The sequence below is a fragment of the Microtus pennsylvanicus genome, chromosome 21, assembly GCF_037038515.1.
Source record: "Microtus pennsylvanicus isolate mMicPen1 chromosome 21, mMicPen1.hap1, whole genome shotgun sequence".
In the NCBI taxonomy this organism is placed as follows: Eukaryota; Metazoa; Chordata; class Mammalia; order Rodentia; family Cricetidae; genus Microtus; species Microtus pennsylvanicus.
Window position 1 is genome coordinate 31452957 of NC_134599.1, and position 27273 is coordinate 31480229.

The 27273-nt window shown below is 44.9% G+C and overlaps 1 protein-coding gene across 6 annotated transcripts in view; it reads left to right on the top strand.

Annotated features, from left to right (window-relative positions):
* The window catches only part of Mta3 (metastasis associated 1 family member 3), a 121848-nt gene that overhangs the window by 72028 nt on the left and 22547 nt on the right, over positions 1-27273 (top strand). For 3 of the 6 annotated variants that reach the window (XM_075955655.1, XM_075955652.1, XM_075955651.1), the window contains exons 9-16: positions 1677-1865; positions 4550-4624; positions 6220-6278; positions 11945-12069; positions 15073-15221; positions 15971-16193; positions 23412-23498; positions 27000-27146. In XM_075955655.1, coding sequence (XP_075811770.1) covers positions 1677-1865; positions 4550-4624; positions 6220-6278; positions 11945-12069; positions 15073-15221; positions 15971-16193; positions 23412-23498; positions 27000-27146 — 1054 coding nt within the window. The remainder of the gene's footprint in view (positions 1-1676; positions 1866-4549; positions 4625-6219; positions 6279-11944; positions 12070-15072; positions 15222-15970; positions 16194-23411; positions 23499-26999; positions 27147-27273) is intronic. The other 3 variants (XM_075955649.1, XM_075955654.1, XM_075955653.1) reach the window with 1 other exon arrangement.

Below are 27273 nucleotides of genomic sequence, written 5' to 3' on the forward strand. Positions count from 1 at the left end.
GTTGGCCATTTTGGTTAATGTCTCACAGTGTAAATGCATCCTTGTTGTGTTATAGGATTTCACTGGTTGGCTGGCTTCAAATTTGTAATCCTCCTGCCTCACTCCTGAGTGTGTTAGGATTATAGATGTGTACTACCATGCCCAACTGTAAATATATACCTTAACTAATTAATTAATTAATTGTTGTTGTTGTTTGGTTTTTTGAGGCAGAATTTCTCTGCGTAGCCCTGGTTGGACCTAGAACTTGCTCTGTAGACCAGGCTGGCCTTGAAGTCAAAGCTCCCCCTGCCGCTGCCTCTCCAGAATGCCGGGATTACAGGTGCACATCACCACCACCTGGCTAATTAATTATTTTTTAATGTATTTGTTTTATTGAGTGACAGGCTCACACTGTGTAACTGACTGTAACTCAAAGACGCCTGCTCTGCCTCCAAGTGCTGGGATTAAAGGTGTGCGCTACCACATCCTGTGCACTTGTGAAGTTTTAAATGATCGACCTGTTGTGATGGTGTAAAAGATGCAAGGTTTGGCATTCATGTGCTCCAAAGCCTGCATGTGTAGTGGGATGGACACAGAGGCAGGATAGCCTGGCCAGCCAGTCTGCGTGTCAGTGTGCGCGTGCGTACACGCACGTGCATGTGTGTGTGCATGTGTGTATGCGTGTGCACATGTGTGTGTTTGCCGGGCTGACCGTCCTACTTTACTGTTTTCTTGGCATTCGTAAACGTCTGTGCACATGTGTAAAGGACTCTCTTCAATAGATAAACTATCAAAAGTTCTGAAGTTTTATATCCTAGTAGGGCGCCCGGATTCGAGCCCAACACTTGGTGCATGACAGGGAGTACATCACCACACCCTCCTAAATATGTCCTCACCTCTGTCCCCTTCTCAAATCACCCTTGCTTATCATCTATAGAAGCCCACACTGCTCATCTGATCTTGGTCAAAGTCTCAACCAAGTTACATTAGAACATGGATTTCTAATCTTGTTTTGTGTTTAATGTGAATATGTATTTCTTTTACGTATTTATTTTATGTGTGTATATGTATATGTATGTGTGTGAGTATATGTGTGCCATGGAGTCAATTCTCTCCTACCATGTGGGTGAGGGAATTGAACTCAGGCTGTCAGGCTTGGCAGCAAGCACCTTTACTGCTAAGCCATCTCGTTGGCCCAAATATGTAATTTTGCTTTAAATATGATGCACTATTCTGATTTTTCTTTCCGTCTCTTGTTCTTTTTGATAGTACATTATTCTCTAACTTGAATCAATGTTTTTAATACAATGCTTTCTCTCTCACGCACAGTATGCCTTCCTAGTCAGTGGTGATTATACCAGTCTTCCCCAGTAATTGCAGTGACTTGGGTATTTTTAAGTAAATGAAATCTTGAAGTCAAATTGATTGTGTTCTTAATTGAATATTTTGAGCATTTGGATCTTCATGGTTGTCGTCGTTTCAAATGGATGTATTTTTAAAACACCTTAGCATTCTTTTGCCAGTAAGCATTCTCTTCAAACAATTATTCGGTGGTGTTTGGCTGTTTGATTTGTTTTTTAAAGGAACTCCTAAGGATCCTGTTAATTACGCGTATCTGCATTCAGGGCTCTGGCTTTCGCCGGCCTGCAGGTGTAGGTGCCCACTTGACATTTCATGCTCGCCTTTCTTCTCCCCAGTTCCATGCCATGGATACACTGTACAGGCACAGCTATGACCTGAGCAGTGCCATCAGTGTCCTTGTGCCCCTTGGAGGACCAGTCCTGTGCAGAGATGAGATGGAGGAGTGGTCGGCCTCCGAAGCCAGCTTGTTCGAAGAAGCACTGGAGAAGTATGGCAAAGACTTCAATGACATCCGTCAGGACTTTGTAAGTGGAAAACCGTGAATGGGCTGTTGAGACTGAAATGTTGGTATTTCTGTTTGTTAACTCTTTCACGTTTAGTACGCCTCTAACTGTTCTGTTGGTGCCAGGGCCTCGAGAATGTGTTCTGCACTGGCCACACCCTTAGCCACTGACAGTGATTTTATTAGCTTAAAATAGAATGAAGGGTCACTTAGAAGGAAGCAGTTGACATTTGCTTTGTATCGTGACTATGACCCAGGGCGAGGAGTCCTTACCCGGGCGAGGAGTCCTGAGCTCCTGGAATACACACACCTTGGTTGCATGAATTTACCCTCTGTAGCTCTCTGATTTCCAAGAGGAAATATGGACTTTTCTGAACATTTGTGCTAAATATTACAGTCTGTGTGTACTCTCTCTGTCTGCTCAGACTTCCTCTAGCTGTGTTAACAATTGTTGATGTGTATTTGTAACATAGCTGTAACCTTGACCAAACAAAAGAGCCGGATTTGCTTTTCAGTTCCCAGCTGTCTCTGATTTGTTTTTTGTTTTTTTTCAAGACAGGGTTTCTCTGTAGCTTTGGAGCCTGACCTGAAGCTAGCTCTTGTAGACCAGGCTAGCCTTGAACTCACAGAGATTCACCTGCCTCTCTATCTCTCAAGTGCTGGGATTAAAGGCATGCAGCACCACTGCCCCTAGCTTGTCTTTGATTCTTAATGATATGCAGTGTTCTACTTAGAATCAATCTTATTATATCTAAAATCTATTCCCTTTTAGATTCAGTGAGAAATTGTGTATTCAAGTTGCACAGCGTGTTGTACACATACCGAGAAGTAATGACCACACCTAACACGTCTACTGACAGTTACTGTTGTGCGTGTGCGCGCACAAGCCCGCCTAGGAAGACCTACTTTTAAGTTTTCGGTCCTAGGGAGCAAACCCAAGCCTCTGGTGTGTCGGGAGCACTCCGTCACTGAGCTCTAACCCCAAGCCCTTTCAAGCCTTCTTTGTCAGAGTTTTGCTAAGTTGCTCAGGCTTCCCTTGAACTTGCGACCTTCTGCCTCAGCATTTGGAGTAGCAGGCATTATAACTGCACAGCCACCCCAGAAGTCTTGCTTTCTTTAGTTTATCCTCTTTGAAAAAGAAGTTTTGCTTGAGATCTTCATAAATTGCTTTCTATAATAACTATCCTTCATTTTCATCGTAAAAATGTTTGTTTGCTTGCTTATTTGTTTGTGGCAGGGCCAGACTATGTAACCCTAGCTGGTACAAACCTGGGCAGGTCATCCTGTGTCTGCCTCCCGAGTGTTGGGATTACAAGCGTATACTGCTGTGCTGACCTAAGGATCCACTCCTTGACTATCACACTTAGATATAAGCTGGTGCCATACCTTTCAGTTTGTTGACTATCTCTTGAATTAGTTATAAAACAAAATTGTTACTTATCAATGTAGATTGATACATTAGATTTCAGGCACAGTACTTATAAATTGTTGTTATCAATGAAATCTGCCCCAACACAACCTCAGTCACACCTAGACTGTTATGTGCTATAGTACTAAATTCTAAAACCAGGCAGGTGACAGGTCTCTGTAATCCTAATGGCCAGGGAGCTGTGTCTGGAAGATCTTAAGTTCAAGGCCAGGCTAGAAATTTTTTTTTTATTTTCGAGACGTGGTTTCTCCATAGCTTTTGGTTCCTGTCCTGGAACTAGCTCTTGTAGACCAGGCTGGCCTCGAACTCACAGAGATCCGCCTGCCTCTGCCTCCCGAGTGCTGGGATTAAAGGCGTGCACCACCACCGCCCAGCCCAGCCTAGAAATTACACGTTGTTAAAGACTTATGGTCAGGTGGCCATAGCAGTACGGTGGTTTTAAGAGGCTCCTCCTTATGGCATGCTGGGAGTCAGAGGGCTGAGTTCCCTTCTCAACAGCAGCTACAGTTCAAGATGGCCCTGTCAATGCTCCCCGTTACCGTGGAGGCCTACCGCTCTCAGTTGTCTGGGTGATGACCTCATCTGCAGAGGGCTCTGAGGAGTGTCTTCTTTGCTCTAAAACTCATGAGTCGGATTTTTTTTTTTTAGTATTATAGAAAACAGCAAAGGCAAACTTACTTTTTAAATAGAAAACACAATTAGCTAGGTCCTTTTCTCCCCAGAGATGTAGCCTGTTGTTTTATTTATAATAAAACAAAACAGAGTTGTCAGGAAAGGGTTGAGAAATATTACGCCAGAGACCAATAGAAGTTACCCAGTTGCAGTGACCTCTTTGAAAGTTAGAGTAACTCAGCCTCGAACTGTTTAAATAATATTTCTAAAATTACGCATCAGAGGTGATGATATAGCTTCCTGCAGTGCAGCTGCCTAGCATGCTGCAAAAGGCCCATTTTAATTAGTTAATTAATTGTTCTTAGTCTCTCCTGTCACTGCTCCATGGGGCTAAAACCTTTCCTGAGTAAGTCAGGAAATCTTTCCAGTGATGATGTTTGTAATTTTTAATCAAATTGATGAGGAATGGAATGCATGCATTGAATGGGATCTCTTATTAAATATAACGTATACTTTTTGCTAAGAATTAATTTTGTTGGTTTTTTTTTAAGATTTTATTTCTAGAATGAGTCTAATATATAGATCCTTCATTTCCAGTGAGTGGTTTTGAAGGAAAACACTTTATGCCATGGGTTGTTTTCATTATCATCGTAAATGTCTTTCAGCTCCCGTGGAAGTCCTTGACGAGCATCATTGAATACTACTACATGTGGAAAACTACTGACAGATACGTGCAGCAGGTAACTTCCGTGCCGCCAGCACCATTCGGCGCGCCTTCTGTTTGTCCGTGTTGGCTAGCAATGTGCTAATCCCGAGCCTGTTTGACCTTTCCTAGAACTACTTAAATTCCACGATTTCATGTCTTTTTTTAAAATATTTTCATCTTAATAGTTCACTGTTCTCAGCATTTGCTTTCCTGACAATTTGAGAACAATAATAGAGAGAGATGTGGGTCGAGAGACCTTGTTTCCCTTGTATGGCTGGGGCTTCATCTCTTTATGACAAGGGGGGTGTACTAGAAATCCAGCCCTGTCATGAACCCATGGACGATATGTCTATGGATTAAAAGTTGAGCCTGATGCCATTGGCCTTACAAACTCAGATGCTTCTATGATTTTCTGAAACCTCCTTACATGACATTTTTATAGGTCTGTTCTGTAAGCTCTAGAGCCTACCCCATTTGAGGTCCCTTCTGCAGTGCTAGGGAGCCTACCTAAGGCCTAGTCTATGGTAGGTAGGCACTCTGCCTCTGAGCTGCATGCCCAGTCCTCCCCTCAGCTTTTGACCTTAATTGTAACACATTTGTTATTTTGAGACAGGGCCTCACTGGGTGGCTTAGGCTGTTCCTAAACTTGAGTTCCTCCTGCTTTAGTCTGGAGTGCTAAGGCGCAGGTGTTTGCCACCAAGCCTGGGTATGGTAGCCTTAGTCTTTGTAATTTGATGCTTTCTCCTCCAAAGTCATCTAAAAGGAGGGAGCCATTTAATGTTTGAGTTCTTCCCAAATGTCCTAAATTCATATAGCTCTTAGTTACTTATTTTGAAAAACCAGCCTTTGGGGAAATGACCTCAGTAAAGGCCTGTTTTAGAGTCTTGCAGTCACATGCAGAACAAGGCAGAGATTAAAAACAGACAGCATTTGCCTAAATGTGCAAGCTGTCCAGTGGCTTGCTGTACTGGATGCTGTACAAATGCATCTTAAGGACGGCTCCCACATGCCAGGAGTTGCCGTGGTCATGAATAGTGGGTAGAAATCCACAGTGTATTGAACAATTCCCAGTGTCAACACCATATGTAATGCAGAAAATGCATATTTTAAACAACTGTAGTGGAAAAGAAGGCTCTGCTGCCTGGAAACCTGTGCTGTTCAAGTCAGGAAGTATCCCCAAAGAAAGACAGGCACAGCACTAAAGACAGTTAAATGAATGTTGTCTCCATTTGAAGTTTCAGGTTAGCCCTGAATATTTGTGTTTTCATCTGGTGGGACAGCTGAAGGGTGGGTTTGTAGTCTCTCTGGGGACCGTGCTGTTCCCTTCTCTTTGCTTTTAATTTTACATCGATCAGGACCTAGATCTGAGATGTGCTCTCCTTCCCTGCATTTGGCTTCTGGTTGGCTTCAGTACAGCATTCTGTGAGCTCAGCCGAGGTTTAAGGTTGCAACATTTATGTAGCTTAGAATGACGTTCTCGAGTTACTAAAGCTTTAGAATATGTTTATGATAGAAATCTTAACATAAGAATTGTGCTGTAATCTTTATCTTCTTGTGTTTTTAAGGCTATGAGATGTTAATAATTTGTATGCATTTTATGTAAACTGTTTTGTCCATCTTTCGAATTAGAAACGCCTAAAAGCAGCTGAAGCCGAGAGCAAACTGAAACAAGTATATATCCCAACTTAGTAAGTAACTGGTCTTATGAATATTTCTCCTGCTCTTCACTCTGTCACTCCAGACATGTCATTTACTCATTGTGACAAACCTGAATTTCTTTGTGTGTCTTACCTTTTTCCTCCTCAAAGTCCAAAAGTTGTTTTCTGTTGTCCCACTGAAATGACTTAGGAAAGAAAAGAGTAGGTGATAGGACCCTGTGTAACCCGGCATAAGGGTTTGGGGTAAACCACTGCCCATTGGATTTGCACTGAGCTATGTGGCAAGTGTCAGACCTCCCAGTGAGAGGAGCTAAGTCTGTTACACGAAGCAAACTGTGTTCCATAAGCTTTCTAATTGTGGGCTGAGTGTTGTCTTGTTAGTGTGTGTCGTCCTTTTGAGGTATGTTGTTTGCATGATTCGTTGAGGACTTTACATTGTTTCTTGGGCCATGCTTTGTAAACAATCGGTAGGTTCTGAGTGTTTCCAGCATTCTGTCTTCGGGGTTTACAGTTAATTGTCATGTATGTGATGTCAGTTTGGGTCTGTCACTGTTTTCAGTGTCTTGCACTCTTTTGTTGTTGAGGTCTAAGATTTGGTCACTCAGATTTGCTACAACTTTCTCTCTGCTGCTCCAAGACTTTTCTAATTCTTTGAGCTCAATTCAGTCATTTTATATACATTTTTCTTTGCTGGATTTGAGTATATTGCACGATACATGTTTTTACATATAGGAGGCTTCATGGACAATGAAGTATGGGCTTTCGTGATAATCTTTTATCTCAAGATATATATGCATAAAACTAGTTTACTTTTTTGTTGGTTTTTCTTTGTGTGTTGGGGGGTACGTTGGTTTTTGGTTTTCTTTCTTTTTTTTCCAAGATATGGTCTCACTGTGTAGCCCTAGCTGTCCTGAAATTCATTCTGTAGACCAGGCTGGCTTCAAATGCAGAGACCTGCCTGCCTCTGCCCCCCCACCAAGCACTTGGGTTAAAGGCATTCACTACTATGCTAGACTTTGGTTGAGTTTTTTAAAACTGACTTTTACTCGTCCCATAATTATCCTTTTTCTTCTGCAGGGTCATTTTGAGATCCTTTAAAATTATATATTTACTTTACGGATTCTAAATGTGTCATCCCACAAAGAAAACATTGTGACTCAAAGCCTGAGCTCTCGTGAAGCGGCCTTCCCTGGGCCCACAGTGCTGTCTCCTCAGAGAGAGCAGCAGTGGCCAAGGCTCAGTGGCCCATGGCTGTTTTTATCCAAGTCAGGGACCCAACACTAGTCTGGATAGAATGTCAACTGTCACCCGAGGCTGTGACAAGTTTGACTGGAGCACAGGCCTCTGTTCATGACGTATTGTCTAAGCCTGCTTTTGCAGTCCAAGTGCAGAATTTAGTGCTTGTGACTCTGTTATCCCAAACCTGAACTTTTTAACCATTGAGCCCTTTACGGGAAAAGTTTTCTACATTCTGATCAAAGTGATCCTTGGAGGACAAACACATTCTGATCAAACTCATAAACAACATGCATTATTTGGAAATACCCTGGGTTTCGGGGCTGTATGTAAATCTGAGTCCTTTAGTAATTTCCAAGTTAATTCTGAATTAGAATGCTGTTTTTTAATAGATTAAGAATTCTCTTTGTCATACTTTGAGCCTAGCAGTGTCTTTCAGTCTCTTACAGTCACACGCTGTATTAGTACCGGGGAGAAGATTAGAGGCAGCTGCCCCCTGGAGGCACACAGTACAGACCTGGTGTGCTGAGAATAGTGACTAAGAAGATAGCTGGGGGGGGGGGGGGGTGAGTAGCTTGTTATGTCCCTGAGGAAGTACTCTGTTGATGGCTGAAGTACTGAAGAGGCAACACAGGCTTTCTAGGCCAATGGTGTCCTGAGCTGGGACAGGGCTGGGCATAGTTGAGGAGCCCAGAGAAAGATGGGATGGCAGTGTGGAGAGAGCCAACCTGGTGGGGAGGGGACAGGTAGTATGGGGTCCCCATGACTTGAAGAGTGGAAGAATTGTATATGAAGACATGTCATAGTCTTGAAAAAGATCGCAGGTTGGAACATGGATCCAGGAAGCAGTGGCGTAGTTATGGGGAGACGAGTTACGGGTTCTCAGGAGCGGAGATGACATCAGCTCGACCTGGAAAGAGCTCTGGAGATGATGCTGTATTAGGAGACGACTGGCTTCATCACGTCACATGTGAGTCCACCATTGGGTGGATTGTCCTGCAGTCACTAAGCTCAGAAATGGTGGTAGAGTATCAGGTTAGGCCATTCTGGGTTTGTTCTGTCAAAAAAGGATTGTGGATATGTGTCCAGTGTATACTAAACATACTGACCTTACTCGGGGGCAAGGGCTCAGCTGGAAACACTATAAACTTGAGCAGAGAATGATGCCACTTCAAATCATGATTAGATCTCCGGGGGAGAGCATCCAGAAAGGGGCTTTGCAGGGAACTTGGAATTAGTTCCATGTTTCTAGAGCAAACAGTGTCTCATAGCTGCACATGGACAGTCGGTGAGTCAAGGGAGCGGAAAGGCAGGGTGTGCTTCAAGGAAGGGACGAGATGAGCATTGCTGGATGCTGGTGCGGTACAGCCAGGAACTCGGCTATTTGAAAGTCACTGTGATGTCGTGGAGCGGCGGAAACTGCTCATGAACAGAGACAAGTTAATGGCAGAGGGAGAATCTGTCAAATGGGAAAAGATAAAACTTAAGTACACGAGCCTAAGAAAATCCAGTGTTGGGCTGGAGACATGGCTTAGTGGTTAAGAGCACTGGCTGCTCTTGCAGAGGACCTGGGTTTGATTCCCAGCACCCACATGGTGACTCTCAACCATTCATAACTCCCATTATGTATAAATAGTAAAAAGGGTCCAAGGGGAGAATGATATGTCCAAAATGCTCCAGGGGGCCAGAGATGGTAGGAGTGTGGAGCACAGATGGGGAGGGTGGATTAAAGAAAGGACAGTTTCATGGAGTGTCTCTGTAAGCATTTCTCAGTGTTCTTGATTTAATCTTTAGGTGGCTATATTCAGTGGTCCTCGGGTCTGCAGTAGTCGCTGTGATTCCAAACAGTAGTTTACTCAGCCAGGCAGTTTGTGCAACCCATTTGCTCAGCCAGCTGTGTTTGTGCCCCTGTCTTCTTCCAGGCACCTCAACTGAAGACAGCATCCGCTCTTTTTTCTCTTAGATTTACTTATGTATTTTATGTGCATAAGCACTTTGCTCACTTGTATGTCTGTGTATCATGTGTGTGCGTTTTGTCCAGGGAGGTCAGAAGAGGGATCGGATCCCCTAGAACTGGATTTATGGATGGTAGTGAGCCACTGTGTGGGCTCTGGGAATCAAACCCAGGGCCTCTGCAAGAGCAGCAAGTGCACCTAACTGCCGAGCCCACTTCCCAGGCCAGCATCGGCTCTTCTTAGACTCATATATTTAGCCCTGCATTTAAATGCCAAGTTTCCATATTTCTGGGAAACTTCTGGCTTGACTTCAAGTGGTGGGAAGCATGATTTCAGCTGCTGTATGGTAGATTCCTTTTCAATTGGAAATGTTACACCTCTTTGGGAACTTTAGTTTCTCTGAACCACTTTTCTCTCTCCTCTCCTCTCCTCCCCTCCCCTCCCTTCCCCTCCCCTCCCCTCCCCTCCCCTCCCCTCCCCTCCCCTCCCCTCCCCTCCCCTCCCCTCCCCTCCCCTCCCTTTCCTTTCCTTTCCTTTCCTTTCCTTTCCTTTCCTTTCCTTTCCTTTCCTTTCCTTTCCTTTCCTTTCCTTTATTGGGACATGGTCTTTTTCTACATAACCCCAGATGTTCTAGAACTCACAGTGTAGACCAGACTGGCCTCAAATTCACAGAGATCCGCCTGCCTCTGCCTCCAGAGTGCTGGCATTAAAGGCGTGTGCCACCATGCCTGGCCCTGCTTCTTTTCTTTTTGTTCTAAAAAACAAACCAAAAAACAGCAACAATAAAACTTGCTTCATTTATTTATTATTGGTTTGTTTGCTTGTTTGTTGTTTGTTTGAGATTGTCTCACTGTGTAACAGAGGTGAAAGGTCCCCTAGAAGAAAGCTCTCCTGTGGCAGGTCTTTGTTGACTATTCATTGACTCTGTATTTGCCAACTCTGGGCAGGAGCTAGCCTGCTGGCAGCTCTGTTTACACAGTAAGCGCCACGATATGTCTGGGCTATGTGAAAAATTACGGCTGCCCTGACTCTGTCTCTGGCGTGTTTGCCCTGAGTCTTATCAGTGTCTCTAGTTAAGTTAGTCTTCTGACCCATGTCCTTTTTCCTCCTAGAAGTGTTTTCTTAAATGGGGGGTGGGTATCTAAAGGTTTCCTCATCTTAAATGCTAATCTGTCTCATAAAACTTCCAACGTAATATGGACTTTTATTTTGAGCCCAGGACAGGTGCTCCTCCGCTGTGGGGTGGAGGGTGGCCCCACATGGCTCAGCTGCATCTTTGCTCCACCCTACCCACTCTGGGACACTGCAGAAGCCACAATGTCACCCACACCCAGCGGTGCCAGGGCTATCTCAGTCACACAGCACCCCCTTCAGGAGCCGTGCCAGGGCTATCTCAGTCACACAGCACCCCCTTCAGGAGCGGTGCCAGGGCTATCTCAGTCACACAGCTTCCCCCCCCCCCAGGAGCAGTGCCAGGGCTATCTCAGTCACACAGCTCCCCCCCAGGAGCGGTGCCAGGGCTATCTCAGTCACACAGCACCCCCCCCAGGAGCGGTGCCAGGGCTATCTCAGTCACACAGCACCCCCCCCCAGGAGCGGTGCCAGGGCTATCTCAGTCACACAGCTCCCCCCCCAGGAGCCGTGCCAGGGCTATCTCAGTCACACAGCACCCCCCAGGAGCAGTGCCAGGGCTATCTCAGTCACACAGCACCCCCCAGGAGCAGTGCCAGGGCTATTTCAGTCACTCAGCTCCCCCCGAGGAGCCGGGCCAGGGCTATCTCAGTCACACAGCTCCCCCCCAGGAGCGGTGCCAGGGCTATCTCAGTCACACAGCACCCCCCCCCAGGAGCGGTGCCAGGGCTATCTCAGTCACTCAGCTCCCCCCCAAGAGCCAGGCCAGGGCTATCTCAGTCACACAGCACTGCCTTTAGCTTAATTTATTCAATCCAAAAAAATATTCTCTCAGGAAAATTTATGATGAGAATACAGTCTGGCGACTCCTGTCTTTCAAAAGCTCAGTGTGCTGTGAAGCAATGGCACTGGTGTAGACCCAGGGGCTGCCGAACTCACCGGCACAATGGCTGTTTTATAGCTTTATTTGTCATAAATGAGTGCCTTGGTTTTATTTCTTTTTATTTACCATTCCACCAGATACACCCTCTTATGTAAGTTCCTGGACCCATGTGTGTCAGTGTATTAAGGGTGTTTTGTGTGCGTGTGTTTCCTTAAGTTTTTGGTTTTATTGTTATCTTTTTAGGTTAGTATACAAAGTCCTGGGTTCATCATAGCATCTTCATGGGTGCCTATCATTACATTCGCTCCCTTCTGCTGCCTCCCATACTTGGGTTCATCTTACCATCCTGCTTTTGCCGGTCTGTTTCTTCTTCACTAAATATAATAAGTATCTATTTGTATTTTAGTGAAGGTAAATTAGTAAGGAGGTGCCAGCTTTTTGCCTCGTCCTACAAATTATTTTTATCGTTTCACTTTACGTTTCATTGAAAGCAGCAAACCAAATCCCAACCAAATATCCACCAGCAATGGCAAGGCTGGCACTGTGAACGGAGCTGTGGGGACCGCGTTCCAGCCCCAGAACACCCTCCTCGGGCGAGCCTGTGAGAGCTGCTTTGGTGAGTGTTCAGAGGCGGTGCCTGGTTGGTGGGGGAGCTGTCCTGCACTGGGGTGGGGGGCAGAGGAAGGGAGGAGGAGAGAAGCTTCTAGAAGTCATGTTACTGCTGTGCAGAGGCAGGTGGTATCTCTTCAAAGTGAGCGGGTGCCTGTCCTGGTCTCCCACTGGGAGCAAAGGGGCATTCGCTGGGTACCCTTGCACCACACAGATAAGGAGGGTGTGTGTTTGCTCTGGTTTCCTCTGTGGGCTCTGTGTTTGCTGGCAGGTTTTGTTGTTTTCTTTTAAACTGTGTGCAGTTGTATTAGTTTAGCCCAAACCATGGTTCTGTAATACACAGCACATCCCCTTTCGGAGTTCCTCAGCGTCCTCCCACAAATTAAATGTGCTTGATGCTTCTGGAGGAGAGGCAGGTGTGGAGACACCAGCGCTACAGCCCTCAGGCTCCCAGGGAACCAGTTGGGGAAATGCCATGCTATGATATTTGCTTTTGGCCTTGGGCCTTGCTGTATTTATCTCTGCTTGCAAGGTTATTATGTGTGCCCTTGTGTTATATGGGGTTGGTGAGATGATCTGATCGGTAGTTGACACCATGTATGTTTACTTAAAATCTCAAACAGCAGTAACTCTCCTTTCCGTCATTGTTGCTTTGGGTTGGGTTTTTGAGGCAGGGTCTCCCTATGAAGTCCAGGCTGACTCACTGTCCTCCTGGCTCAGCCTGCTGAGAATTTGAACCACAGCACAATGATATTCTTGTGTATATGTATGTTCCTCTGTGGGTACACATATATATGGAGGTGTGTGTGTGTGTATTTGTATGTGTGTGCGCGCGCACGTGCATGTGTATGCATGTATGTAGGCTAGGAGACAACCTTGGGTCTTCTTATTTTTATTTAAACAAGGTTAACTGGGAGCTAGAGAGATGGCTCAGTGGTTAAGAGCACACGCTGGTCTTGCAGAGGACCCAAGTTTGGTTCCCAGCAGCCACGTCAGGCGGCTCACAGTCACCTGTCACCTTAGCTCCAGGGGTTCCAACACCCAGGCCTCCAAGGGCACTTGTGCTCATACACACATGTAATTAAAATGTTTTGATGAAATCTGTCTCAAAAAGTCAACTTTATTGTTTGTTTTAGTTAAAAGAGAAAAGGGGGTTAGGCTTCTCTTTAAAAGGAATCTTCCAAGAGTGGTACATGATGGCAGGGCAGTGGAGGCGCACGCCTTAAATCCCAGCACTCAAGAGGCCGAGGCAAGCAGATCTCTGTGAGTTCAAGGCCAGCCTTGTCTACACAGAGAAACCCTGTCTCAAAACCCCCACCCTCAAAAGAGCGGCACCCCATGAAAGTGTAAGTTATTCTGAATTGTATAAAAGCAATTCGCTCTTTAGGAGTTTATGGAAGTAGGAATCAGACCTAGGGCCTTTGTATACCCAGCCTACATTCTGCCTCTGAGCCACACTGTAGCTCTGACTTTCCCCTTTGCATGTTGTGAGGTTTTCCTAAGAGGATGCCCTCCTGTGCCAGCTGGTCGCTTCACCCAGATGGTGTTAGTTTATAGGCAAGGAGAGCACAGTTCACAGAGTTGGTATTGCAGTCTCTGCTGTGGTTTTAACTACCTGTCACCACCGCTGTCCCCACCTGTCCCTAGCTCTCCCTTTTAGTGTTGAGGGACAGGGTTAAGCTGAAGAAGCTTAACCAGCCAAAGCAGTCAATCAGCGGGGTCAGGCCTTACTAAACATGACGCCATGTCCGCTGTACATGCTCACGTGATAGGGATTTAGAGTCTTCAGGACAGACTGTGTTTAGAAAGAAATTCTAAAGATTTTTGTCTCTTGTGTAAAGAACAACAGGCAGATTTCTGGTTTTATTTGGCTCCTGACTTACCAGTGAGTCCCCTCTTGAGTACCTTATTAATCCCTGCAAGAGCTTCTGAACCATACGGTTCAGGTTTTAAACACTGCTGAGGAACTTAATAACAATAATATCCAGACATGTACCTAATGAAATCACTTTTAATTAACAAACCAAAATCTCAGCAGCCTAAGGCATGAGTCATGATGTGTCATCCAATAGCGTCTCATAATAGACGTGACAAACACTGGTGTGTGGCAGAAACAAACGGTTTGGTGTATTCAGAGTGCTGAAAAATGCATGTGTGTGCTATACCGTCGTCATGTGAGTGCTATATCATCATGTGTGTGCTATACTGTCATGTGTGTGCTATACTGTCGTGTGTGCTGTACCGTCATGTGTGTGCTGTACATACCGTCACGTGTGTGCTATACTGTCATGTGTGTGCTATATCATCATGTGTGTGCTATACTGTCGTCATGTGAGTGCTATACTGTCGTGTGTGCTATACCATCATGTGTGTGCTATACTGTCATGTGTGTGCTATATCATCATGTGTGTGCTATACTGTCGTCATGTGAGTGCTATACTGTCGTGTGTGCTGTACCGTCATGTGTGTGCTGTACCGTCGTCGTGTGTGCTGTACGTACCGTCATGTGTGTGCTATACCGTCGTCATGTGAGTGCTATACTGTCGTGTGTGCTGTACCGCCATGTGTGTGCTATATCATCATGTGTGTGCTATATCATCATGTGTGTGCTATATCATCATGTGTGTGCTATATCATCATGTGTGTGCTATACTGTCGTCATGTGAGTGCTATACCGTCATGTGAGTGCTGTACCGTCATGTGAGTGCTATACCGTCATGTGTGTGCTATACCGCCATCATGTGAGTGCTATACTGTTGTGTGTGCTGTACCGCCATGTGTGTGCTATACCGACATGTGTGTGCTATACTGACATGTGTGTGCTATACCGTCGTCATGTGAGTGCTATACTGTCATGTGTGTGCTGTACCGTCATGTGTGTGCTGTACCGTCATGCCTGGCCTACAGCCTTGGGAAGAAGACAACAGTGTAAACTAGCTGTGGCTTCAGGGTGTCTCTGAGGTCCAGTGTGAGACCACGGATTTCATAGCCCCTCTCCCTCTGTCTCTAGCCACACAGTCTCACCAGTGGTATTCCTGGGGCCCGCCTAATATGCAGTGTAGACTGTGTGCGACCTGTTGGCTGTACTGGAAAAAGTATGGAGGTCTGAAAATGCCCACCCAGTCAGAAGAACAGAAGTCTCCCAGCCCTACTGCAGAGGTACGTGAGTGTGGTCTTTGCAGGGGCAAAAACGCCATGTCTTCCGGTTACTGGCTTCGTCCTTGGAAGTGGGAATGCCACACAGGACACTTTACAAATGAACAAAGCTGGGCTTTAGAGTTAAACACAGCATTATACACTCAGGCTGGGTGTGAACATGGAAGCAGAGACAAGTCCTGTTTTTTTCAGGTATTCAAAATATTGGTCTTTTGAGATTATTCAGGCCAAAGGATAAAGTGTGTGGGAGGCGCTTGCCTGAGTGGGGGCTTATAAGCCATCTTGGTTTCAAAACAGCTTGTAACCTTTAGATACTGTTGCAAACCTTATTACATCAAATACCAAGCAGGCATTAAACATTCTCTTCCCTCGGCTATTGTGGAGGGACAAGAAGAGCCGGGTCTTGGGTCAACAGTAATTGAAGGGTGACCTTGGTAATCCTCATAGATCGAGGCTGTCAAGCACCAGTGTCTACCAGAGTGAAGCTAGTCCCAGTGGAGCCGATGCTGGCCCCGGACAGTAAACAGCCCCCCACTCTGGCAGCTTCCTACCGATAGCGCATGTGAACTGGGATTGAGTGCCACCCTGCCATGCTGTACCCCCTCCACGTTCTTACCGAACATGCACACTGCATTTCCCTTGAGGGGCAGCTTCCGAGTTACAGTGCTTCCTAGGACGTTGAACACGGTGGAAGTAGCCATGTGCTCTGGCAAGTTCTCCTCTGTAAACCCCATTGTTTTCCGCAATTGCAGGACCCACGTGTGAGAAGCCACCTGTCCCGGCAGGCCATGCAGGGCATGCCGGTCCGGAACACTGGGAGCCCCAAGTCTGCAGTGAAGACCCGCCAAGCTTTCTTTCTTCATACTACATATTTCACAAAAATTGCTCGTCAGGTCTGCAAAAACACCCTGCGGCTGCGGCAGGCAGCGAGACGGCCGTTTGTTGCTATTAATTATGCTGCCATTAGGGCAGAATGTAAGACGCTTTTCAATTCTTAGCCTTACCGTTCCGCTCCTCTCACCATCCTCTCTCTCCCTCGCTCTCTTTTTGTTTGTTTGTTTGCAATAAACATAAGTTCTTGTGCACAGCCTTTGTTTTTTTTTAAACATTGTTCTTGTCTGCTGCCATTTATACCATTGCCACCCTGACAAACAGCATTGAGATCCCTGTAAATTTTCAGAGTAGAACTAATCAGAAGGTGGGGAGGTGACCTTACCCAGTGGGCTTTTCGCGACACATGGCCCAGAGGGACCTTAACCGAAGCGCTTCTGCCTGTTTGGTAGTATGGCAGTGTACACCCAAAGGACTGTCTTACGATAAAACTCCCTAATGAGACAGCACAATCCTGTCTTAGGATCCATTAGGTTCGAATAAAATTTACTAATTTATACTAGTTAGTATGTCTCGGCAAATCCCCTACCCTCCCAGGAGTCTTCTTCTGCCCTCATTCAGATTGTAGAGAATAGTGCTTCATAACTAATCCCATATCTGTTAGACAGCATAGTCAGTTTCAAGTAAATCTAAGAATCCTCTCTAAGAGAACTTCCTGAACATACGTGTTTAGTTTTTACAAATTAGCACCGTTGTGGCCGAACAGTCTTTGTCCAGTTTGGTTTCCATTTCACAATCATGCATTATCTCATAGCATCTCTGACTCAGGCTCCTGTCTCCAACACATTCAGTCTCTCTTGTGTTTCTCTTTTGTTGCTGTTGTTAGAACAAAGGTTATCTGCTTCACCTGTGGGCGCTTCTCTCATTGCCTCGTGCCCGAAAACCTACACATGATTTGTATTAGCGGCGGAGGCATACGAGGCTGGTAGAGCCATACAGATTCCCCCTAAAGGATCTTTAAAAAATGGCCGTGGGCTTCACAGATAGGAAATTTTAAAGAAACTCAGGTGCTTTTTCTATTAAATAAGAAATGGATTGTGAAACAGGGTGTGGTGGCCCATGTGTGCCTGTAACCCTGGGGAGGAAGGGGCAGGAGAAGTCCATAGCTGAAAGTCTTCCTTGGCAACATAAGGGAGTTGAGACCAGCCTAGGTGACATAAGATCTTGTCTCAAAAAACCAAAAGCGTAAAAGCATATTATTATGAGATGTCCACTTTGGTTTGAAGAAGATACCCATAAAAGGAATGATGACGGAAAACGAATTTCTTATTTCTAAAAATAATTTTTCAGCAGAAAGTTGAAAGGTGTTTAAGCTTAGAGGTAAAAAGCCTGTAAGAAGAGCAAGAGTTTAGTCTCCCACATGGAGGGAATCCATGGTGTTAGGTCGTGAGCATTTGAAATTTTAGGCTTGCCTTTGGTTTCATCCTGGCGCTTTTGAGTTCAGAGAATTGTTTTTGTGTTTTTGTTTTATCTCTCACTTGAAGGAACAGGAAAATAAATATATCCACTCAAACTCTTGAGCTGACTTAAAACACTTATTATTTCCATATAATTTCTTAAAGGAGGTAATTTAAACATTTGAGACAGAAAATGAATGGAATTCTCTCATCCCAGTTGGCTGGGGCCCAGCATCGTCTTTGTATCTAGGGAATGGAAGAGAAGCCCTCAGCACAGTTCCTGTAGGGAGAGCTGCCTTCGCCTTGGCTCTTTGCTCATCTTTAGCTTGCTTGCACATCACCTCTGGTCCGATTGTTCTTAATGAACTGTGTCACTACATTCTCATCTGTGTTAGTCGAAGGTCCACACTGCTAGAAATAGGTTTAGGGTTAAAATGTCTATATTCTGTTTGTTCGAGTTCATGGGAAATAATAATGAAAGAACAGTCACTTGTTGTGGTGAAATTTTAAAAACCTTTCATATTTTTTCTACTTCATATTTCTCTTCATCAAAATACATAATCACACTTTTAAACAATTTTACCCTACGACTTAAAATTTCACAGTTGCTCCCAATGTACTTACCCAACGCTTGCTTTCCTAGCATCTAATTGATTTTACATCGGTTTTTTACTTCTGTCTGTGCTTTGCTGTAACCTCTTCAGGAGATGTTTTATCTCGGCTCTGAAGTGTGATTAACTGTGAGTAACCTAATGTCCATAGGCAACTTAGTCTCTCTGATCCATTGGAAATGAATAGCCCTCAGTGTGTGTGTGTGTGTGGTATCTGTGTGTATTGTGTGGGTGTGTGTGTGTGTCTGTATTGTATGAGGATGTGTGTGTATGTGTAAGTGTATGCATATATGCATTGTGTGTGTGTCTGTGTGTACGTGTGTGTTTTGTATGGGCATTTGTGTAATACGTGTGTATATCTGTGTGCGAGTGTCTATATGTGTGTATGAGTGTGTCTGTGTTTTATATGGGCATGTGTGTGTGTGTATGTGTATGTGTGTCTGTGTTTTTCCCCGTAAGCTTTCCTTGGTTTCTCAAAGGCAGTGTTGATTGCCATTCTATAAATCACAAGTGTTACTGATACAGTTCCGATGTACTTTCGGATAAGGTGGAAGCTTGTAATTCTAAAGTATTGAAGAGTAAAGTTGTACTGAATCCAGTGTTGGAAACTGTAGCCAGTGTTGTAGGGATACAGGGCACTAGGCTACAGAAGAGGGAAGCCCCTGAACTTGCAGGTCCTGGGTTGCGCGGTCTAGCACTGAAGAGCATGTCTCAGTAGGGAATCTCTATTTTAAGAGGGCATTTTTAATTGGTTATGGGAGCACTCATCAGCCCTTTATTTTCATCAAGGGGCATGCACTAAGGCTTGCAGTACTGCAAACGGGGGATTTTGCAAGAACTAGTAGTAACTGGGAGGGGAAGTGAGAGGCTAGGGAAAACAGGGTGAGATTTATCTCATTGCTCATATATTATGGAACTGTATTTCCTATTAAATACATAAACCTCCCAGCAGGTGCCTGTGATCTCAACACTCAGGAGGCAGAGGCAGGAGGATTGCTAGTCCTTTGAGGCATAGTGAGTTCAATGCCAGATCCTACCTCAAAACAAAAACACAAGCCTACAGAATACCTATGTGATATGTATGTACCAAAACTGTTTACAAGCCTGGGCACAGAAGGATCGATACCTGTCATCCAGAGTCCTCACACTGAAGCTGACTTAAGGGGCATCGGCAGCAGGGTTAAGCTCCCTAGCGGAGCAGGTCCGATGACTTGCCTGCCCCTCGCTCGCTTGCAGAGTTGACTAAGCCCCTAGTTCGCATAGCCGTGGTGACCCCATCATGAAGTCACTTAGTGTCTCTTGAAGAGATTTGTTTGTTTGTTTGTTTAAAGATGTGAATTCAACTTTGAAAACATCCAAGACCCCATTTCTTGAGATATTTGTCACATGGGGAGGTTTGGTTGTTGTTTTGCCAGATGTTTCAACAAGAACCAAAGTTACTGTTGCAATTACACAAACCTTCCTGAAACTACAAGCTTTAAAGTGGCAGGAAAGAACCATCTAGGCCTGCTTCTCTTGCCATTTTTCATAGTATTTACCTTCATTCAGAATTTTTTCTTGAGTGGTTACTTAAATTTTAAATTAACTTATTTTATGTGTATGAGTATTTGGCCTGCGTGTTTGCATGTGTACCGCATCTGTGTCCAGCACATGGAAATCAAAAGGGGGTCAGCTCCCTAGGACCCAGAGATACGGATGGTTTCCAGCAACAGTGTAGGTTCTGCAAGAGCGACAAGTACTTATAACTGCTGTGTTCTCTGGCCCTTAAAAAAATTGTTTTTTAAGTTATGCATTGGTTCTAAATCACATAACCTTTTTCTGTCTTGATGTATGTTCTTCAGAAGCAGCCACTGTCATCATGAGTGTTGAATTTTAATATCTATTATCCAGTTGCCCTCCTAAAACCCAGTTTATACTCTCAACCGCTGTCTTGAGTGGATGAATGCCCAACTCTCAAGAATCATGGCAGAGATGTTACCCATCTTTGACGCCCTTAGCCAGGTGATGGATGAGGCTTGGTTACTTGCTTCTGTTCTGCATTGCTAGTGACATAGAAAATCACTGCAAGGATTGGAAGGCAATGTGTATTTCCTGTCAACTGTTTTTGCCCTTTTTTCTGTGCTATCTTAGACATCTTCCTGATCCATGGAAACTTAGCAAGGTTACTTCTAGATCTGTGTTACAGATAGCTTCCTCCCATTTTGTCTTTGACCTTTGTCTGTGTTGTATTTTCCAAACAGTGTGTGTGTGTGTGTGTGTGTGTGAGAGAGAGAGAGAGAGAGAGAGAGAGAGAGAGAGAGAGAGAGAGAGAAAGTGTGGGTGTGACAGGGTCCCTCTGTAGATCAGGCTGACCTTGAACACACAAAGATCTGCCTTCTTCTGCCTGCAAAAGGCTGGGATTAAAGTGCCACCATACACAGCTAAATGTTTCCGTCAAAAATGGTTACAGAACCTGAGTCCTATGTTTAAACAAATTCTCTTGGTGATTTTGTTTAACAGAGATCTTGAAAACCCACATCAATATATTTTTATGAATTTTATGGTGTGTGTGTGTGTGTGTGTGTGTGTGTGTGTGTGTGTGTGTGTGGTTACTAGTATGGAGAGTGAGGTGTGGGCGCACACGTGCCAGAACATACCTGTGGAGGTCATAGGACAACCTTCAGCTGTCAGCCCTTGCCTGTCTCATTTGAGACAGTATTTCATAAGCCGGGCTAGCTTCCTTTGCTCTCCCGACACTCCCCTGCCTTAATCTCCCATCTTCTCCTGGGGGCATGCTTGAATTCCAGACTCCAAATTTCAGGTTGTCATACTTGTGGCCCAAGCACTTTTACCCACTGAGCCATCTTCCCAGCCCTTGTTTGTGAGTCTTCATTCATCTATTTTGCAGTCTTTTTTATTTTATAATCTCACTCCACCCCCAGTACTTCCGAAACAATAGAGAAAGGGTCAGAAACTGGCATGGAAGTATGACTGTTCTTACATGCTTACCTCAAAGAAATGCAGGCCCTGCTGTAGGAAGCTAAAGAGATGAGCCTAGTGCCCCGTCAGTGACCAGTGAGATTCTGCCTTCCATTCCGGGCAGCTTTGATTCCCTCTGGCTTGTGGACAGCCCTCGCTGCTTCTCTTATCCGCACTCTTGTGATGCCCTGTCTCTGTTGAGCTAGGGATGGTGAGTAACTCGGGGGTCAAGACAGACAAGTGGTACAAAGTGTGGAGTAACCTGGCGGTAGACCAGGATTGCAGCAATGTGGATCAGATAATCGGTTTGTGAACATTCCAGAATGGGTTTTTCCTACCGAATGGCTACCATTTTTCCTATGTTAGAGGAAGGCTAGGGCCATCTTAGCTTGTTTTATCCTAAATTTCTTTATAATTGACGGATAACTGTCAACACCAACAACTTCCTTTAAAATAAACTTATTAGTGAAATAGGGATCCTGCTAGAGAGCTTTGATCTCCGGAGGAAACTTGTAAATTTTCCCTGGGAAAACCACATAATTGGTGCTTAGCAGTGTGAGAAACTAGAGGCAACTTGCTGTGGTTCAAAGTGAACCCCATGGGTCCAGTGCTGATGACTGTCTTTGAAGCATTTGCTGGCTCTCGTCAAAGTGATAGTAATGTCCTGATGTTGCCAGCTGTAGCCACGGGGGCAGTTTCCCTGGTGGCGGTGCAGACTGAAGGGTAAAGTTCATCTTGTCCCTAGGACAATGAAGAGTGCCTTTGTCCAAAATGCTGATGAATCTACCAAGCTGATTCTCTCAAGCTACTTGAATTAATGGAGAAGAAAACAAAACACATTTCCTCTTACCTCTTTCCCAAACATGACTAGAATTTTAGGTAAAGTTGTCATAAGAAGAGGGAACTTTGGTGTAAATGTTTAGTGGTTTGACTATTGTTTGATCCGTGCAGGGTTTGGACTGCTTCTGATCTTTGCTTAGACTGTATTTCTAAATACGCTTGTTAAAAAATGTGCTCAATTTTGCCTTTATCGTCATTATTATTCAGTGACAGGTGACAAACTTCACAATTTAGTAGCTCTCCCAAAGGTGATCGACTGAGTGACGAGGGTACTACGGGATCATTTATAGTTGCCAGCGGTTATGTAATAGGTAAACAGGGCTTGGGCGCTGACTCAAACTCCTGGTGTTTCCAAGCTACCTGCAGCTTGTGCTTTGTCTATTTTCGTGGTTTTTAAAATGCTATTCCCACCATCTGTTTAATAGCTTTTAAAAACATTTCCTTGACGAGAAAGGGCTACTGCTCATGACAAAGTCAATCTTTAAGTTATTTGAGGTTCCAAACTGAGTCGTGTGTGTTGACAGTAAATGCAGAGAAGACCTATGGGTGTCAAAGGCAGCTTCTGTATGTGTGCCTGAGAGCGATCCCAGCAGGATCAGCAAACCCGGAGGACATGTTTGCCATACATTTGGAGATGGGGCCAAGCATAAACATGATAGATCTGTATCAGTTAAAGCCACTGATGTGCTTTGTGAACGGCTGGTTTTTTCAAGATTCCATACATGTTTTCTTCAGTCCCTTCAGCTATTTTGACCTCAGCTCTTTGGCGTGGTAGCGTTTCACTGACTCTATCCTAATGACAGCTCTTTCAGAGTATGGTGTTTGTGTTGTATGCCTTACTTCCTTTCCTGAAATACCTTATGGTAGGCTATGAGGGGACGAAAACTTAGTGCCCAGTGTCTGCCCTCACAGTGTGACTGTCGGATCCACATAGGAACCTTTAAGACCTCAGCCCAAGTATCATTGTATGAAATGAAGACCAGAACAGTGAGAACCAAATGGCTCTGCCAGACTGCCGTCTAATGGAGTTGAGTTTTGTCAGATAGGCCAAGGCCTCCCGGAAGGGCCCACTCCAGCTAACACAGGGTGGCGACTGTGTTACATTGCCAGCTGTTGTTTGTCATTTTGTGTTTTTTTTCTCAAGCCAAATTAATCTCACATTAGAATTGGTCCCACCTTGAGTGTACTGTGACTATTTTTCTACCATAGTGTAAAAATGTCACCGCTCAAAGGGGAGCCTGTTCCTATCACTTTCCAGGTGAGCACACATGGTGTGAGAGACCCACGCTCACATGACGCTAATGTGAGTGTCGCTGTGAGCCCCTCGTTCAGTACAGGGATCCAAAGCTCAAACCGTTTTCTCTAAGCCCAAGGAAGTAGGGGGATGTGGCGGGTGTTCTGTTTTTGTTTCCACCTGCATCTTTTATTTCTGTGGCGTGCGGTAAAGCTAGAAGAAACCACCTCACTTGTTGTCCCGTGTTTCTCTCTCTCCTCAGATGCAGACAGACATGCCGAACTTTCTGGAAGCCCGCTGAAAAGCAAAAGCACTAGGAAACCTTTGTCATGTATCATTGGGTATTTAGGTGGGTATCTTCTAACACAGGAAGACCTCGAGACGTCTTTACGTGTTGTAGGCATCTCGCTGCTCCAAATGCGCCCCCGGGCTGCGTGCAGGGCCTCGAGTGGGTAAAATCGGGTGCCTTTATATGTATAGTTTCATTTTGGACTAGAAACTTATTATCAATGAATGGAGTTAAGTATACATGCTTTATTTACTTCTTCTAGTTGTTTGTTGAACTGAAATTTGTATTAACTGTGATAGACACAGTCTAAGAAAAGAGAAAAAGTCAGATATGGTGGCTTCTGCCTATAATCCCGGCACTTGGGAGATTGGGGCAGAAGATTGCTGTAAATTCAAGAGCAGCTTGGCACCTAGCATAAGCCTGTCTGAAAACAAGAACAAAAACAAGGAAACTAACAAATAAGGGAGGGGTATTTCAAAATTAATAATACAGGATGAATATCCTCAACATTTTAATTTTTATTTAGATCCCTATGCTATCTCTAATATACCTTTCCCTTTAGATAGAGGATTGTTTTAAAAACTGAATTAAATTGATTTTCAGTTTACTTTAAGAAAAAAAAACCAGTTAGTCACAAATGACTCATGCCTGTAATCCCAGCACTCAACAGAGACAGGAAGATCCGTGAGCCCAAGGCCGCCTGGGCTACCTAGCCAAACCCTGTCTCAAGAACCAAAAGCAGCAAGAGCGGTGGCATGTTGCTGTAGCTTAGCACTCTGAACGTAGAGACAAGAGGACCAGGAGTTGCAGGCCTACCTTGGCTACATAACGAGATCCTGCCTCAAAAACAAAACCCAAAAGCAAATGCCGTCCTTCAAAAACAAAAGGCAAACACAACAGAAAACCACAGTAACCAAACAACCCACATGCCGTAAAGTCGAAGTGTGTAGATCACTGGTGAACATGTACCGTGTGTAGATCACTGGTGAACATGTACCTAGAATGCAGTGTTTGGGTTTGCATCCCTGTGCCTCAGAAACATGAACATTGTAGCTTTGCTGCCCTGACTGCTGGAATGGAAACATTTCCGTTGTTTTCTAGTATCTATCGTGCCCTGGGACTCTGAAATCTTCAAAGATTATGGTTCTATTTACATGTTGAAATATATATAGTATATAATATAGTATATAATATAGCTAAGAGTAGTGTTAAGAATTACTAAGCAATAACATTTTCCTAAAGTTTTAAGATAAATGGAGTAGAAAATAATGAGCTTCCTTTCTGAAGTAAGAACACATGTTTTGAGATTCCAATATTTCTTTTTCTTTTTCTTTTTCTCATTAAAGGTGAAATACTCTGAGGTGCATTGAACCTTATTTTGCCGTCAGGAAGTCTTAGGTGTTTGAAGTATTCAGACTTCAGGCATCTAATCTTTGAAAAATCAAAGGGTGCCCTTGAACTGGGATGTGCTGTCTGACTGGGAAGCCCATAGCTCCATCTTTGATGTTACTCTGCCAACTCGGCTCCTGTTTTAGATCTCAAAGGTTAAAGAGTTGGAAGCCTCAGCTTCGTAGTGAGTAACAAGCCAGCCTGGCCTACACAAGACCCTGCCTAAATAAAATAACCACAGAATACCTGTCTAGTCCCAGCGCTAGGGAGGGTTAGGAGTTCAAGGTCAGCCTCCAAACAAGTTACTGAAGAAAAGCAAGGCTTGTTTTCTCACCCCCCCCCCCACACACGGTTATCAGCACGGCCTGGGTCACCGTACTTGAACGATGCTATTATAGTCTCTTCTGGGACCAGCCCGGGAGCCCCTTCCCACCTGGCACTGCAGAGTAAACCACCTTCTGTGCCTTTCTCCTGTGGGCAAACTTACCCCTGTCCCTACCAGATAAGTCCCAACTGTTCCACCCTCACCAACTGAGCTGAGGCCCATCCCTGTCTGTGCTGTATTCCAGATGCTGTAGAATATAATTTGGGGGACACCAAATAAATAAAATCTTGCCTTCAAAACTTTTAGTTAAATGGGGAAAGCACACAGTAAAAGCAATCAAACAAAACATTAGATGTGATAAAGTCGAGACTTTAATGCACTGGGCGCATGGAGGGAGGACGTGTGTGTGTGTGTGTGTATGTGTGTGTGTGAGGGAGTGAGTGTGTGTATATGTGTGTGTGAGTGTGTATGTGTATATGTGTGTGTGAGTGTGTGTGTGTATATGTGTGTGTGTGAGTGAGTGTGTGTGAGTGAGTGTGAGTGTGTGTGTGTGTGTGTGTGTGTGTGTGTGTGTGTGTGTGTGTGTTGAGGGGTTTGGGGAATTGAGCCCAGACCTCACGCGTGACAGGCAAGTGCTGTACCACCCTGGGAGTGGTTATCTCTGGCGATAGGTCTGCCTTCTTGGAAGAAGTAGGAATTTATCTTAGCCTTGAAAATTTTGTAGGTTTTGAATGGATGAAAAAAATAGGAACAGTATTCTCACATCTCACAAGGTTGAAAGAACTAGAGAGCCAAAGGCTGCAGGGCACCCAAGGTTAAGGGAATTCATGGTCTCCCTCAGGGTGAAGTAAGGCTGGTGAGCCATATGTGCCCTATTGGAAGACAGTGTTAGTTTCAGATGGTACTGCCAAGCCAGACCTAAAATTTGACAATTGTAAGATTTTGATCAGACCAACTAGTATAGTTGTTCTAACAGTCTGAGTAGCTTTTCCTAAGTTTCTGTAAATCTGGCCTATTTGGGTCCTCACATTGAACAGGTGAGAGGACAGGCTGGTTTGAGCGTAGTTGATGTGCCAGGTGACAACGCTGAGGATCAGCAAACGGGTGAAGCTTTGGAGCAGGGGTATTCATACTAACAATGGCCGGAGGTCTTGAAATCACTTCCCGTGACACTGCAGTTTCTGCGTGTCTGTGGAGAGAACAGTGGTGCTGGACTATGCGGCACACAGTAAAGACCCTAAACAACGCACCCTGCACACGTTACAGTGTACTGACATGGCCTGGGTCAAAGTGTGTCATCTGTGGTTTAACTATGGTGTTTGACCTTCAGTTTCAAATTTCATCCCTTATGGAAATGTTCTGGTTTAAGAGTATTCAGGGCTGGTCCCAGACCTGCTGACTGCACAGCCAGAGGAGGAATCTCATTTCTAGAACGCTCACACACCAGATGGGCCTGCACGCTCCTGGTGGACAGAGCGCAGGCTGGGGCTTTCCAAGGCTGCCCCTGCTGTTGATCTTCAGATTTCCGATGTGCCGAGGAGCCAGGTGCTGTATTCCCTTAGCAAATCTCATGTTTGCAAGTGACCTTCAGAAGTGGGCTTTTCTGTTTGTCTTCACAACCCAAGTGAGGCTCAGAGCCCCAGCCGACAGGGGAGGAGCCGGTTCCCTTGATAAGCAGAGCCATGGTAACAACACTTGAAGCTACCTCATTATGCAAGTGCGTAGCTGGCTCCTAAGGAAGGACTCTCAGCTCATTAAGAAAGATGTGTGCCTATTAGCTGGCGTTAGAGTCCATACAGATTTCCAATACCATGTTCTGAGCTGATCAGCCTTTCTCCCCCCTGCAGAGATCCATCCTGCAAAGAAACCTAATGTAATTCGATCTCCACCGAGCCTGCAAACGCCAACCACCAAGCGGATGCTCACCACTCCGAATCACACATCTCTGAGCATTCTGGGGAAAAGAAACTACAGTCATCACAATGGCCTGGATGGTACGTAAACCTGGGACTCTGACCGGCCAGGACCACTCTGCCCTTCCCTGCTTGTGGGTGTCCTCAGCTAAGGCCTGTAGCCCCAGCACTCCAGAGATGGAGGCAGGAGAACCATGCATTTTAAAGG